General features: G+C 46.1%; 1 protein-coding gene across 1 annotated transcript in view; it reads left to right on the forward strand.

Moving 5' to 3' along the window:
• LOC115083435 overlaps positions 1 to 13,634 on the forward strand; it is a 132,019-nt gene that overhangs the window by 61,138 nt on the left and 57,247 nt on the right. Inside the window, exons 7-8 of the mRNA XM_029587251.1 lie at positions 4,909 to 5,007; positions 7,714 to 7,907. Coding sequence (XP_029443111.1) covers positions 4,909 to 5,007; positions 7,714 to 7,907 — 293 coding nt within the window. The remainder of the gene's footprint in view (positions 1 to 4,908; positions 5,008 to 7,713; positions 7,908 to 13,634) is intronic.

A 13,634-nucleotide genomic window follows, 5' to 3' on the forward strand; every position in this document is an offset into this window, starting at 1 on the left:
GTCTCTGAATGGCGGTGTGTGCTAGTATGCAGCAGCGAGCCTGCTTATTTTGGATTCAGAAGCCACAGGAACAGATGTCCTTTGGAGTGCTGTCCACCACCCAGGCAGCTCAGCTGGAGGCGGGTGTGGTTTATGTGGGCGATGCTTAGTATGGTCTGGTGCACACTGTGGCTAGGAGCATGGTGTCAGTGATGGCTGCGCGACAGCTTCTTTGGCAGCACAATTGATCGGCAGACATGTGGTCCAAGATTCAGTTGTGTAACCTTCCCTTTAAGGGGAATCTTCTTTTCGAAGAGGACCTGGATCAACTCATGAAATCCTTGGGAGAAACCAAGAGCAATAGATTACTGGAGGACAAGAAGGGCATTAAGAAGATCTTTCCCATTCGTCCCTGCTGTCGTGAGTCGAGGAAATTTCGGTCTGGGAGAGGATCCGCCTCCTTGGGTCCTAAGCAGTCGTCGAGTTGTCAACAATTCTTTTGCGGTCTGGCAGGTCCTCTAGAGGCAGTTACAGTCAGGGGGCCGGAGGTAGTAAGCCGGCCCAACGAAGTCAGCATCGCCCACTCTTCGAGGGTAGTGGTCGGGTGCAGGTTGTCCCATTTTTACGAGGCATGGGTTAAGATTACCTCTGACCGGTGGGTACTGGATGTGGTAAGGGATGGTTACACCTTAGAATTTTCTTGGATACTCAGAGAAGCCTTTCTGGAGTTGCACTGTTCATCTCAAAACAAACGGGAATTGGTGAAGGGGACTTTCCTAGGGTAGATAAGCTTAGAAGCAGTTCTTCCAGTGCTGCTGTGCGAACAGAGAAAGGGAAGGTATTCCATCTATTTTGTGGTGCCAAAGAAAGAGGGCACCTTTCATTTCATCTTGGATTTGCAAAAGGTGAACTTGAGTTTGCAGGTGCCGCACTTCCAGATGGAGACTCCGTGTATGGTAATTGCGATGGTCTGCAAAGGAGAGTTCCTGGCTTCTTTGGATCTCACCGTTGCTTATCTGCATATTCATAAGAACATAAGAAATTGCCAAGCTGGGTCAGACCCAAGGGTCCATGAAGCCCAGCATCCTGTTTCCAACAGAGGCCAAACCAGGCCACATGAACCTGGCAATTACCCAAACACTAAGAAGATCCCATGCTACTGATGCAATTAATAGCAGTGGCTATTCCCTAAGTAAACTTGATTAATAGCAGTTAATGGACTTCTCTCCAAGAACTTATCCAAACCTTTTTTGAACCCAGCCACACTAACTGCACTAACCACATTCTCTGGCAACAAATTCCAGAGTTTTATTGTGCATTGAGTGAAAAAGAACTTTCTCCGATTAGTCTTAAATGTGCTACTTGCTAACTTCATGGAGTGCCCTCTAGTCCTTCTATTATTCGAAAGTGTAAATAACCGATTCACATGTTCTCGTTCAAGACCTCTCATGATCTTAAAGACCTCTATCATATCCCCCTCAGTCGTCTCTTCTCCAAGCCGAACAACCCTAACCTCTTCAGCCTTTCCTCATAGGGGAGCTGTTCCATCCCCTTTATCATTTTGGTTGCCCTTCTCTGTACCTTCTCCATCGCAACTATACCTTTTTTGAGATGCGGCGACCAGAATTGTACACAGTATTCAAGGTGCAGTCTTACCATGGAGCGATACAGAGGCATTATGACATTTTCCCTTTTATTAACTATTCCCTTCCTAATAATTCCTAACATTCTGTTTGCAATTCCCATTCAAAAGGACCATCAGTAGTTCCTGCGGTTCAAGGTACTGGGTCAGCATTTCCAGTTTCGAGCTCTTCCCTTTGGGCTGGCCACGGCTCCTCGAACCTTCACGAAGGTGATGGTGATTGTAGCAGTGGCTTTGAGGAGGGGAAGGGGTGTTGTTTCACCCATACCTGGATGATTGGCTTATCTGGGCGAAGATGGACGAGGAGTGCGGTCATTCGATGTGGCGAGTGATGCATGTCCTGAGCTCATTGGGATGAGTGATCAATGTGGTGAAGAGTCACCTAGTTCCTTCTCCATCTCTGGAGTACCTTGGAGCATGCTTCAATACCCTGAAGGCCAGGGTGTACCTGACATTGGACAGGTTGACAAAGTTACAGGAGCAAGTATCTCGACTTCTTTGCCTCCCAGTTCCAAGGGCCTGGGATTACATGCAGGTCCTGAGCTCCATGGCCTCTACATTGGAGCTGGTTCTGTGGGCTTTTGCTCACATGCGGTCACTGCAGAGGGTATTGTGGACCTGGTGGGATCCAAGGTTGGAACAGTATTTTGTCCCATTGCCTCTTCTGATGGAATCTAAGTCCAGTCTTGCGTGGTGGATGTCTAGGAACAATATGGAAAAAGGAGTGGACCTCAAAGTTCCGGATTGGGTGGTGATAACCACGGATGCCAGTCTCAAGGGCTGGGGAGCAGTGAGCCTGGGTCGTTCGGCCCAGGGTCTCTGGTCAGAGGCAGAGAGGGCCTGGTCCATCAAACGTTTGGAGACGAGAGCGGTGCGCAGAGCACTGGAGGTGTTTCTGCCTCTGTTCCAGGGTCAAATGGTTCAAGCGTTTTCAGACAATGTGACAACGATGGCGTACATCAACTGCCAAGGAGGAACAAAGAGCCACGCTGTGGCCTGGGAAGCTCAGCTGCTGTTCGTGTGGGCAGAGCGTCATCTTGAGGGAATTGCGGCCTCCCCCGTAGCAGGAGTAGACAACGTGCTGGCGGATTTCTTAAGCAGGCAGCAACTGGATCCCGGGAAGTGGGAGCTATCCCCGGAAGCCTGGAATCACATTTGAGTCAGATTTGGGGGGGGGGGGGGGTGTTCACCAGCTGGATCTCAAGGCGACACAAACCAAATCAAAGATGTCAAGGTTCTTCAGTTGCAGAAGAGAAGTTGGTTTGGTGGGGCTAGATGCTGTAGGGTGCCTGTGGCCAATGGGGATCCTTCTGTATTTGTTTCCTCCATGGCTGCTTATAAATCAAGTCCTTTGGTGCATAGAAGCATATCCAGGGTTAGTGGTTCTGGTGGCACCAGAGTGGCTGCATCGTCAGCGGTTTATAGACCTGATACATCTGGCAGTGGATGGACCTCTGTGTTTGGCTCATCTGCAGGGATTACTGTTGCAAAGTCCTATATTTTCAGATCGGGAGGATCACTTCTGTTTCACGGCTTGGCTTTTGAGAGGCAGTGATTGCGTGTGAAGGTTAATTGGAGCCGGTTATTTATACCCTTCTCCAGGCTCGACATCCTTCTACTTCCATGGCTTATGTCAGGGTTTGGAAGATGCTTGAGACATGGTGTGGTCAGCAGCGGTTGGATCCTTTGCCGGCATCCATTCCGGATATTTTGTCCTTCCTGCAGCAGGGTTTATTGAAAGGTTTGGCTTATAGCTTGCTCCGGGTCCAGGTTTTGGCCTTGGTTGTCTCAGGGGCAAGGTGCAGGGAAAGCCTTTGGCTTCTCATCCCAATGTTGTCAGTTTCCTGATGGGAGTGACGCATTTAAAAACCCCGGTTCGCAAGATGTGTCCAGATTGGAACCTCAACATGGTCTTGAGGATTCTCTGTGAGGCCCCCTTTGAGCCTTTGGGATAGGCCTCTTTGAAAGACCTTACGTTGAAGATGGTTTTTCTGGTGGCAGCCAGACGAATCTCGGAGCTTCAGGATCTATCTTGCTGCGACCCTTTCTTGCGTACGGTGCCTTCTTTTTTTGCCAAAAGTGCTTTGGGCCTTCTACAAGAATCAGACAGTTGAATTGCTGGGGTTCCCAGAGTGGTCTCGAGATTCTGCAGTGGATAAAGATCTCCATCTTATGGATGTTTGGCGTGCTCTGTTGCATTATTTGAAGGTTACCAATTCGTTCAGACGATCGGACCATCTTTTTTTGTTGTTTGGTGGAGCAAAGAAAGGGGAGAAAGCGTCTAAAGTTACTTTGGCTCGTTGGTTGAAAAGAAGCTTTCTTTAGCTAATATTTGTAAGGGTTGTACTGTCCCGATGGGTCTTAAAGTGCCTTTCACTAGAGCACAAGCAACCTCTTGGGTGGAGTGTCACTTATTGTCTCCCCAAGAGAGATGCAGGGCCATAGTGTGGTCTTCACTTCATACTTTCACCAAGCAGTACCACTTGGATGTTCGGGCACTGGAGGATGTGACTTTCAGTGAAAGTGTATTGAGAGCGGGTCTTTCGGGTTCCCAACTGGTATAGGGATGCTTTGGTACATCCCACTTGTCTGGACTGATCTTGGTATGTTCAGGAAAGGAAAATTTGGTTCTACCTGCTAATTTTCATTCCTGTAACTCCACAGATCAGTCCAGAGATCCGCCCCAGTATTACTGCCAAAAGACTGATTTTCCTGGTAGTTGTCCGCTTCATTTCAAAGTTTATTCCAGTTGCATCTGTTAAGTTTGTTGAGTGAAGCAGTTGACAGGATGTTGTTGGTGCTGGAGTTTGATTTTCTCTAGTTCAGGGGAATCCAACTATGGGGTTTCTAGTTCGCCATGGTATAAGGTTATGTTTCTTTTCTGATCTTGGCTTGGATATAGGTCAGTACTGAGGGACTGCAGGTGGCGCTCTCGTATATGTAGCAGTGCCTCAACGTTTTTGTTTCTCTGCCTCCATCTGCTGGTAGGGATGCATTAAACCCACTTGTCTGGACTGATTTGTGATATTCCAAGAGCGAAAATTAGCAAGTAAGAACCAGATTTCCTTTCTCCTCTCTCATCTATTAGAACTGCTCATTAGAACATCAGAAGGGTCGTGCAGATTCAGATCAAGGTCCTTCGGGCTCTGACTGTGGCCAGTCCAGGTCACAAGTAGCCAGCAGATCCCCCCAATACTTGATCTGTTTCTTGTATCTCGCTCCCAGGATAAAGCACTGGTGCTTTATCTTGGTACTGACCTGCTTTTTGTTTTTCCTTCGCTCTGCAGATCAGGGAATGTCTGTGCTGAAGTACCTGCCGAAGCTTCAATACCTCAATCTGCGTGCATGTGTGAGGCTCACTGATGGTGCCTTGCACTACATCAAAGGTACTACATTATCCTCCAAGCTAACCAAATTGGTACTGCAGTAATAATGGGAGATTTCAATTACCCCAATATTGACTGGGTAAATGTAACATCAGGACTTGCTAGAGAGAGAAAGTTCCTGGATGGGATAAATGACAGTTTTATGGAGAAATTGGTTCAGGAGCCGACGAGAGAGGGAGCATTTTTAGATCTAATTCTTAGTGGAGAACAGGATTTGGTGAGAGAGGTAACTGTGGTGGAGCCGCTTGGCAATAATGATCATAACATGATTAAATTTGAATTAATGACTGGAAGGAGGACAATATGTAAATCCATGGCTTGAGTACTAAAATTTCAAAGGGAAACTTTGATAAAATGAGAAAAATAGTTAAAAAAAAAAAAAAAAAAAAAGAAAGGTGCAGCTATAAAAGTTAAGAGTGTGCAACAGGTATGGACATTGTTAAAAAAAAAACCCCATCAAAAATTGCAGCCCAGATGTATCCCACATATTAAGAAAGGTGGAAGGAAGGCCAAATGATTGCCGGTATGGTTTAAAAATGAGATGAGAGGCTAATTTATCCAGAAGTTCTTCATTCAAAAATTGGAATAAGGATCCATCAGAAGAAAATAAGATAAAGCATAAGCATTGGCAAGTTAAATGTAAGACATTGATAAGTCAAGCTAAGAGACACTTGGCTTTAGAGGCAAAAACTCACAGTAAAAACTTTTTTAAATATATCCGAAGCAGAAAGCCTGTGAGGGAGTCAGTTGGACCGTTAGATGATCGAGGGGTTAAAGGGGCACTTAGAGAAGATAAGGCCATCGCGGAGAGATTAAATGATTTCTTTGCTTCGGCGTTTACTGAAGAGGATGTTGGGGAGGTACCTGTAATGGAGAAGGACTTCATGGGTAATGATTCAGATGGACTGAATCAAATCACGGTGAACCTAGATGATGTGGTAGGCCTGATTGACAAACTGAAGAGTAGTAAATCACCTGGACCGGATGGTATACACCCCAGAGTTCTGAAGGAACTAAAAAATGAAATTTCAGACCTATTAGTAAAAATTAGTAACCTCTCATTAAAATCATCCATTGTACCTGAAGACTGGAGGATAGCAAATGTAACCCCAATATTTAAAAAGGGCTCCAGGGGCAAACTGGGAAACTATAGACCAGTGAGCCTGACTTCAGTGCCAGGAAAAATCATGGAAACTGTTTAAAAAAAAAAAAAAAAAAGGTAAAATCACAGCGCATATAGAAAGACATGGTTTAATGGGACACAACAAGCATGGATTTACCAAAGGGAAGTCTTGCGTAACAAATCTCCTACATTTTTTTTGAAGGAGTTAATAAACATGTGGATAAAGGTGAACCAGTAGATGTAGTGTATTTTGATTTTCAGGAGGCGTTCGACCAAGTCCCACGTGAGAGGCTTCTACGAAAACTAAAAAGTCATGGGATAGGAGGCGATGTCCTTTCGTGGATTGCAAACTGGCTAAAAGACAGGAAACAGAGAGTAGGATTAAATGGGCAATTTTCTCAGTGGAAGGGATTGGACAGTGGAGTGCCTCAGGGATCTGTATTGGGACCCTTACTGTTCAATATATTTATAAATGATCTGGAAAGAAATACGACGAGTGAGATTATCAAATTTGCGGATGATACAAAATTGTTCAGAGTAGTTAAATCACAAGCAGATTGTGATAAATTGCAGGAAGACCTTGTGAGACTGGAAAATAGGGCATCCAAATGGCAGATGAAATTTAATGTGGATAAGTGCAAGGTGATGCATATAGGGAAAAATAACCCATGCTGTAGTTACACAATGTTGGGCTCCATATTAGGTGCTACAATCCAGGAAAGAGATCTAGGTGTCATAGTGGATAACACATTGAAATCGTCGGCTCAGTGTGCTGCGGCAGTCAAAAAAGCAAACAGGATGTTGGGAATTATTAGAAAGGGAATGGTGAATAAAACGGAAAATGTCATAATGCCTCTGTATCACTCCATGGTGAGACCGCACCTTGAATACTGTGTGCACGTCTGGTTGTGGCATCTGATAAAAGGATGTACTTGCACTCATGATCCCTTGTTCTAGAGTCTTTTTTCCATTGAAAATGGCTCCCCTCCTGTGCATGGAAACCTTTCAGATATTTGCCTCTATCTCCCCTTTCCTCCAGGGTGCATCATGTTTACATCTTTAAGTCTCTCCCCCTATGCTTTAGGATGAAGACCACTGACCATGTCAGCAGCCTCCCTCTGGAGCGACTCCATCCTGTTTATATCCTTTTGAAGGTGGGGTCTCCAAGATTGTACTCAGTATTCCCAGTGAGGTCTCACCAGGGATCTGTACAGGGGCAGTGTCACCTCCCTTTCTCTGCTGACCAGTCCTCTCCCTGTGCACCCAGGCAGCTTTCTGGCTTTTACCGTCGCTTTATCCACCTGTTTGGCCACCTTAAGATCATCAGATAAGATCACCCGCAGATCCTGATCTTCTTTCACTCTTAGAAGAATTTAATCTACTTGTTCCTCTTCCCTGGGTTTTTGCAGCCTAAAAGCATAACTGCATTTTTTTTTAGCTTGCTGCTCTCTCTCTGTGACTGGCTCTGGCTCTGGCTGCTCGCTCTCTCTCCCTCCCTCCCTCCTCTGCAGTTTGTGACTTTTGATGTTGACTCTTTGTAAATTTTTTTTTCTCATTTCTCGATTATCTGTTTTATTTTGTAGGGCTCGGTCACCTCTCCCATCTGATTCTCGATCAAACCAAAGTCACCGATTGTGGCGTGATGGACTGTCTTGCGTCGACACCGTCTTGTCTCATTCAACTAAGCCTTAACCAGACGGGCATCACCGATAAGTCTCTGTCCGTCTTGCCGCAACGGGTTTCCCAGCTGCGCATCCTCAGCATCAAGCAGACCAAGGTAAAAAAAATAAAAGCCGGGCTGTGTCTGTGCGCTTCCCCTTCTGGTGGGCATTAGTGGAGCTGGCCCCAGTGTTGCTCGAAAGTTTAGTATCCCAAAGGTCTACTTGGAATCTGTCTAAGTCGTGAAACTGATGAAGGTTTCATCTTCCTGGGTTGCGATGGTAAGGACGTCGTCGGTGGACCCAGCGATGTCTGGCAGTGTCTGGCGTGGCATCCGTTGGAAGACGTCTCCTCTGATTGCCCCGTGGAAAGGGGGGCAGGCTGGTTATCCCCGGCAGTGCCCGTCATCGGTAGATGGATGTCATTATCGCAGCTTCAACAGTCCAGATCAATGCGGCATGAGGTGGGGATGGGACCATCCTCCTCTCCCTAATTCTGCCCTGCTAGGGCAAGTCACGGAGCCCCCTTCTCTCGCTCTGCAGTAAGAGAAGCAGCAGGTGAAGATTTACAAATTCAGCGTGGGTTGTATAGTTTGAGTTGCATGGGCAGATTGTCGTCGTGTCTCTGATACTTGTGAGAACGTAAGAATGAGCATGCAAGGTCCATCCAGCGCAGCATCCTCTCTCTGACCATGGCCGCCGCGCCTCTCACTCCCAGGGATTAGCAATAAGCTTTCTTTACCCGGCTGATAATGTGTCAGGGGCTTTTCCTCATCCTCACACCCACATACATCTACTCAATCCACACTCTCCCCCTTCATACGCAAACCCACATGCATCCACTCAATCCACACTCTCCCCCTTCATACTCAAACCCACATGCATCCACTCAATCCACACTCTCCCCCTTCATACTCAAACCCACATACATCTACTCAATCCACACTCTCCCCCTTCATACTCACACCCGCATACATCCACTCAATCCACACTCTCCCCCTTCATACTCACACCCACATACATCTACTCAATCCACACTCTCCCCCTTCATACTCACACCCACATACAATCACATACAACCCACATACTCAAACCTACATACAATCCACACTCTCCCCCCTTCATCTACTCAATACATCTACTCAATCCACACTCTCTACTCAATACATCTACTCAATACATCTACTCAATCCACGCTCTCCCCCTTCATACTCAAACCCACATTCAATCACATACAACCCACATACTCAAACCTACATACAATCCTCATCCAGCAACCTCTCATCCAATCTTCATCCAGCAGCCACTCTTCCAATCTTCATCCAGCAGCCACTCTTCCAATCCTCATCCAGCAGCCACTCTTCCAATCCTCATCCAGCAGCCACTCTTCCAATCCTCATCCAGCAACCTCTCATCCAATCCTCATCCAGCAACCTCTCATCCAATCCTCATCCAGCAGCCACTCTTCCAATCCTCATCCAGCAACCTCTCATCCAATCTTCATCCAGCAGCCACTCTTCCAATCCTCATCCAGCAACCTCTCATCCAATCTTCATCCTGCAGCCACTCTTCCAATCTTCATCCAGTAGACTCCAATCCAATCTTCATCCAGCAGCCACTCTTCCATTCTTCATCCAACAGACCACAATGCACAAGGGCCTCCCAATTCCAATCCTCCAACACAGAACCTTTCTCACAGCAAAACACTCTTTGATCTCACGCCCACCCACCTACAAATCCCTCATCCCCATCATGATTTCACTGTTTACCCAAACTTTAGGCCTAGCTCTTTTTTCTTTAATACTAGTCAATGCACAATCTCTCTCCAAGAAAACCCTAATTCTCAATGATATTCTCTTGGACAAAAATCCTGACTTCTGCGCCATAACTGAAACATGGCTTAAACACACGGACACCGCACTAATTAACCAACTTCCAACTCAAAGCTATGATATCTTCTCTATCCCTAGAAAGAAGAAAAGGGGTGGAGGTATCCTCCTAGCAGCCAAAAAAGAGCTAAAAATCACTCAATTCCCAATTAACTCCCCGTCAAAAATAGAAACAGGCCTATTCAAATCTGACAGTCTGCAAATCCTTCTAATCTACGCTCCTCCAGGCCTTCTGGAATCCAATGCATCACCCATTCTAGAATTAACAACAACATACCTAAATCTGGAGCATCCCGCTATAATATTGGGAGATTTTAACTTACACGTCGACGACCCCATTCAACCAATTGCGAATCCTTCTTAACTGCCATGTCGGCCATAGGGTTCAAGCAGATCATAAACAAACCTACCCACAGAGCAGGTCACACCCTGGACCTAATATTTATAAACTCTAGCATCTCTCACCCAACTCCACCCAAATGCCAACCTGTTCCCTGGTCTGACCATACTTTAATATCTTCCGCCTTTTTGCTAGAACAAATAAGCAAAAAACCTGTCCCACAACCTGAATTCATATACAGGAAATCTTGCACATCCGAAGAATTACACAATCATCTTGGCCCAGAACTCACACTCATAGACATCTCTTCACCCAACTCAGCCCTCCACTCTTGGTCTATGATAACAGAAACAGCAGCCAACAATCTCTGTCCTCTATCAACAAAAAAACTCGAACACAACTCCTCCAAAAGACAACCTTGGTTTAAAGAAGAACTTCAAAAACTGAAACACTCCCTCCGACAGAAGGAAAGCAAATGGCGGAAAACACCAACACAGACATCCCTCTCTGCTTACAAACTCGCACTCCACCAATACAAAAGCGCTACATTAAAAACAAAAAGGGACTTCTTTGCACAGAAGATCCACCATATTATCTTTGACTCCAAAGCCCTCTTTGCCTATGTATCTAATTTAACGCAAACCAAGACTCCTGACATCCCTGCCAACCTAGCTCAAGAAAAAGCAGAGGAGTTGGCCCTCTTCTTTAGCAAAAAAATCTCCAACCTAATAACACAGCTGAGAACCAACACTTCAATGCCATCCAACACATACTTCCACCACAACAAAGACATTTCTCTACAATCATTCGAACCCATCACTACTTCTGAGATTCTCTCTATACTGAAGAAAATGAAACCTTCATCTCACCCTTTAGACCACATCCCATCCAAACTTCTCCTGCTAATACCAGAAACAATCTCCAATGCTCTGACAGACATTATTAACTGTTCCCTAGCACAAGGAATCTACCCGGACGACCTGAAAATTGCATCCATCAAACCGCTCTTAAAAAAACCCAACTTAAATCCTAATAATCCTAACAATTTCCGTCCTATATCCAATCTCCCGTTCATAGCTAAGGTAATGGAAAAATTAGTTAACTCCAGACTCTCAGACTACCTCGAAGAACACAACATTCTGTTCCCATCTCAATATGGCTTCAGAAAAGCTCTAAGTACTGAATCACTACTAATTTCCCTGACCGACTACCTCATCATGGGCCTGGATAAAGGTCACACTTATTTACTGATCCTACTGGACCTATCAGCTGCCTTTGATACGGTTAACCACTCCACCCTACTAATTCAATTAGCAAACATCGGAATAACAGGAACAGCACTATCATGGTTCAAATCGTTCTTAGGGAACAGAAAATACAAAGTCAAAATCCACAACAAAGAATCTCAACACTACTCTTCATCTACGGGAGTTCCACAGGGCTCCTCCCTTTCACCAACGCTCTTTAATATATACCTGCTCCCTCTTTGCCAACTGCTAACTAACTTAAACCTTAAACACTTTCTGTATGCAGATGACGTCCAGATAGTCATACCCGTTAAAGAATCATACACCAAAACTCTAGAATTCTGGGAAACTTGTCTTCAAAAAATTGATGCTCTCCTCTCAAACCTTAATCTAATACTAAACTCTTCAAAAAGTGAACTCCTCCTAATTTCTTCTGAAAACAGTAACTTCGACACAAATCCTCCACCCAATTTACAAACTCCACAAGTAAGAAACTTGGGAGCTATAGTGGATAACAGGTTAAACCTAAAAGCATTCATAAATCAAACTACTAAGGACTGCTTCTATAAACTCCAAGTCTTAAAAAGAATAAGACCACTCTTCCATTTTCATGACTACAGAACTATTCTACAATCAATAATATTTGCTAAACTAGATTACTGCAACTCTTTGCTTTTAGGTCTTCCATCATCTCACACTAAACCCCTTCAGATGGTCCAAAACACGGCTGCGAGAATATTAACTGACACACGGAGAAGAGACCACATATCACCAATCCTCAAAGACCTGCACTGGCTGCCAATTCACTACAGAATCATATATAAGTCCATAACCACCTTTTTCAAAGCCATACATCAACTCTCTCCGCTTAACCTTCAAATTCCTCTCAAAAAATTCACGTCCATAAGACCAATCAGAGAGTCCTATAGAGAAACCCTACAAGTACCACACTCCAAATCCATGAAGCACATAACCGCCAGAGACAGGGCTTTCTCCACTGCAGGACCAACACTGTGGAACTCCATCCCACCAGATTTGCGACAGGAACCATGCCTTCCTACTTTTAGGAAAAGACTTAAAACGTGGCTATTCATGAAAGCATTTCCTGAACTAAACTGAACCTATTCCATTATCAACCAGTCGCCCAGACTTTGCCTTAATCATGGTAATTAACATCCCTACCTCTTAAGGGCAATTCATCAATGCTATAAGCACATTGACTGGCATATATGTTCTTTCTATTTAAACCCCTGCTTCTTTTCTCCGATCCAAGTTACTTTATTCCCTTGTTTTTATTGTAACTGCATTCCTTAGCCTTCGCTTGTTTTATGTTTTTTACTACTATTATTATTATTCCCTGTACGTACCAGGATCAGTCCAGGACACCTGGGTTGTGACTCCGCACCAGTAGATGGAGACAGAGCAAAACTTGTGGGCGGAGCCATATAAGCCCCTGTGCCAGTCACAGCCCCCCAGTCTTACTCTGTCTCCAGTAGATGGTGCAGGTCTAGTCACAGCCCTGCCTGACCTGGTTCTGGTGTTAGTCAGGTTTGAATTTTTGGGCTAGGTTTTTTGTTAGGCCTAGTTGTTTATATGCCAAATTAGGGTTTTCTTTTAATCCTTTAGTCTCGGGTGCCCTGCCTCCCAGGGGGGTTGAGAGGTCCTGAGGGGACTACCCTCCCCCGGTTGAGGCCGCTGCCAGGGTCGAGGACCCGGCTGGTCTAGTGGCAGCGTCAGGGGTGACACCGGGGAGCCCGGTTCACTCACCCCTGCAGGACTAGGGCTCCAGGACCCGGGACAGCGGCCAGCATCAGCGTTTAAAAAAAAAAAAAAAAAAAAAAAAAAGAGTTTCTGTTTTTATTTTGTTGCGGCCGGCTCTCCGTTGCTTCGGCGTCGCTGCTCCGTCGTCTTCGCGCAGGGGGGCGCCGCTGGCAAGGGGGGAGGTCGCCGAATTAGTTTTTCTTTAATTTTGACGCGCCTCAGTTTTTTTACTTCCCGCGGTCGCCGGCATGCCGCGCGGTTCTTCATGCAAGGCCTGCGGGTCGCCGCGCGCGTTTGTCCAGGGAGGGCCTCTGCTCGGCCTGCATCCAGGGTGGTGAAGCAACGTCCGGGGCATCGCGGGGGGCTCGGGCCCGGATCGCGCGTTCGCCGCCGCGAGGGGTAGGCCCAGTAATAGGCCTCAGGACATTTTCCCGCTCAGCGCGGGAGCGGCGGCCATTTTGGCCACCGGCAAGGAATTCTCGCGGACCGCAGCAGGCGATTCGGCTCTCCCTCCCGCGTTATCCCCGCAGCGGGAGGGGGCGCCGAGGAGGGGCTTCGGCCCCGGGGGGATTCCGACGCCGATTCTTCCGAATCCGGGTCGTTTTATGA

This window comes from Rhinatrema bivittatum, chromosome 2 (assembly GCF_901001135.1).
Source record: "Rhinatrema bivittatum chromosome 2, aRhiBiv1.1, whole genome shotgun sequence".
NCBI classification, from domain to species: Eukaryota; Metazoa; Chordata; class Amphibia; order Gymnophiona; family Rhinatrematidae; genus Rhinatrema; species Rhinatrema bivittatum.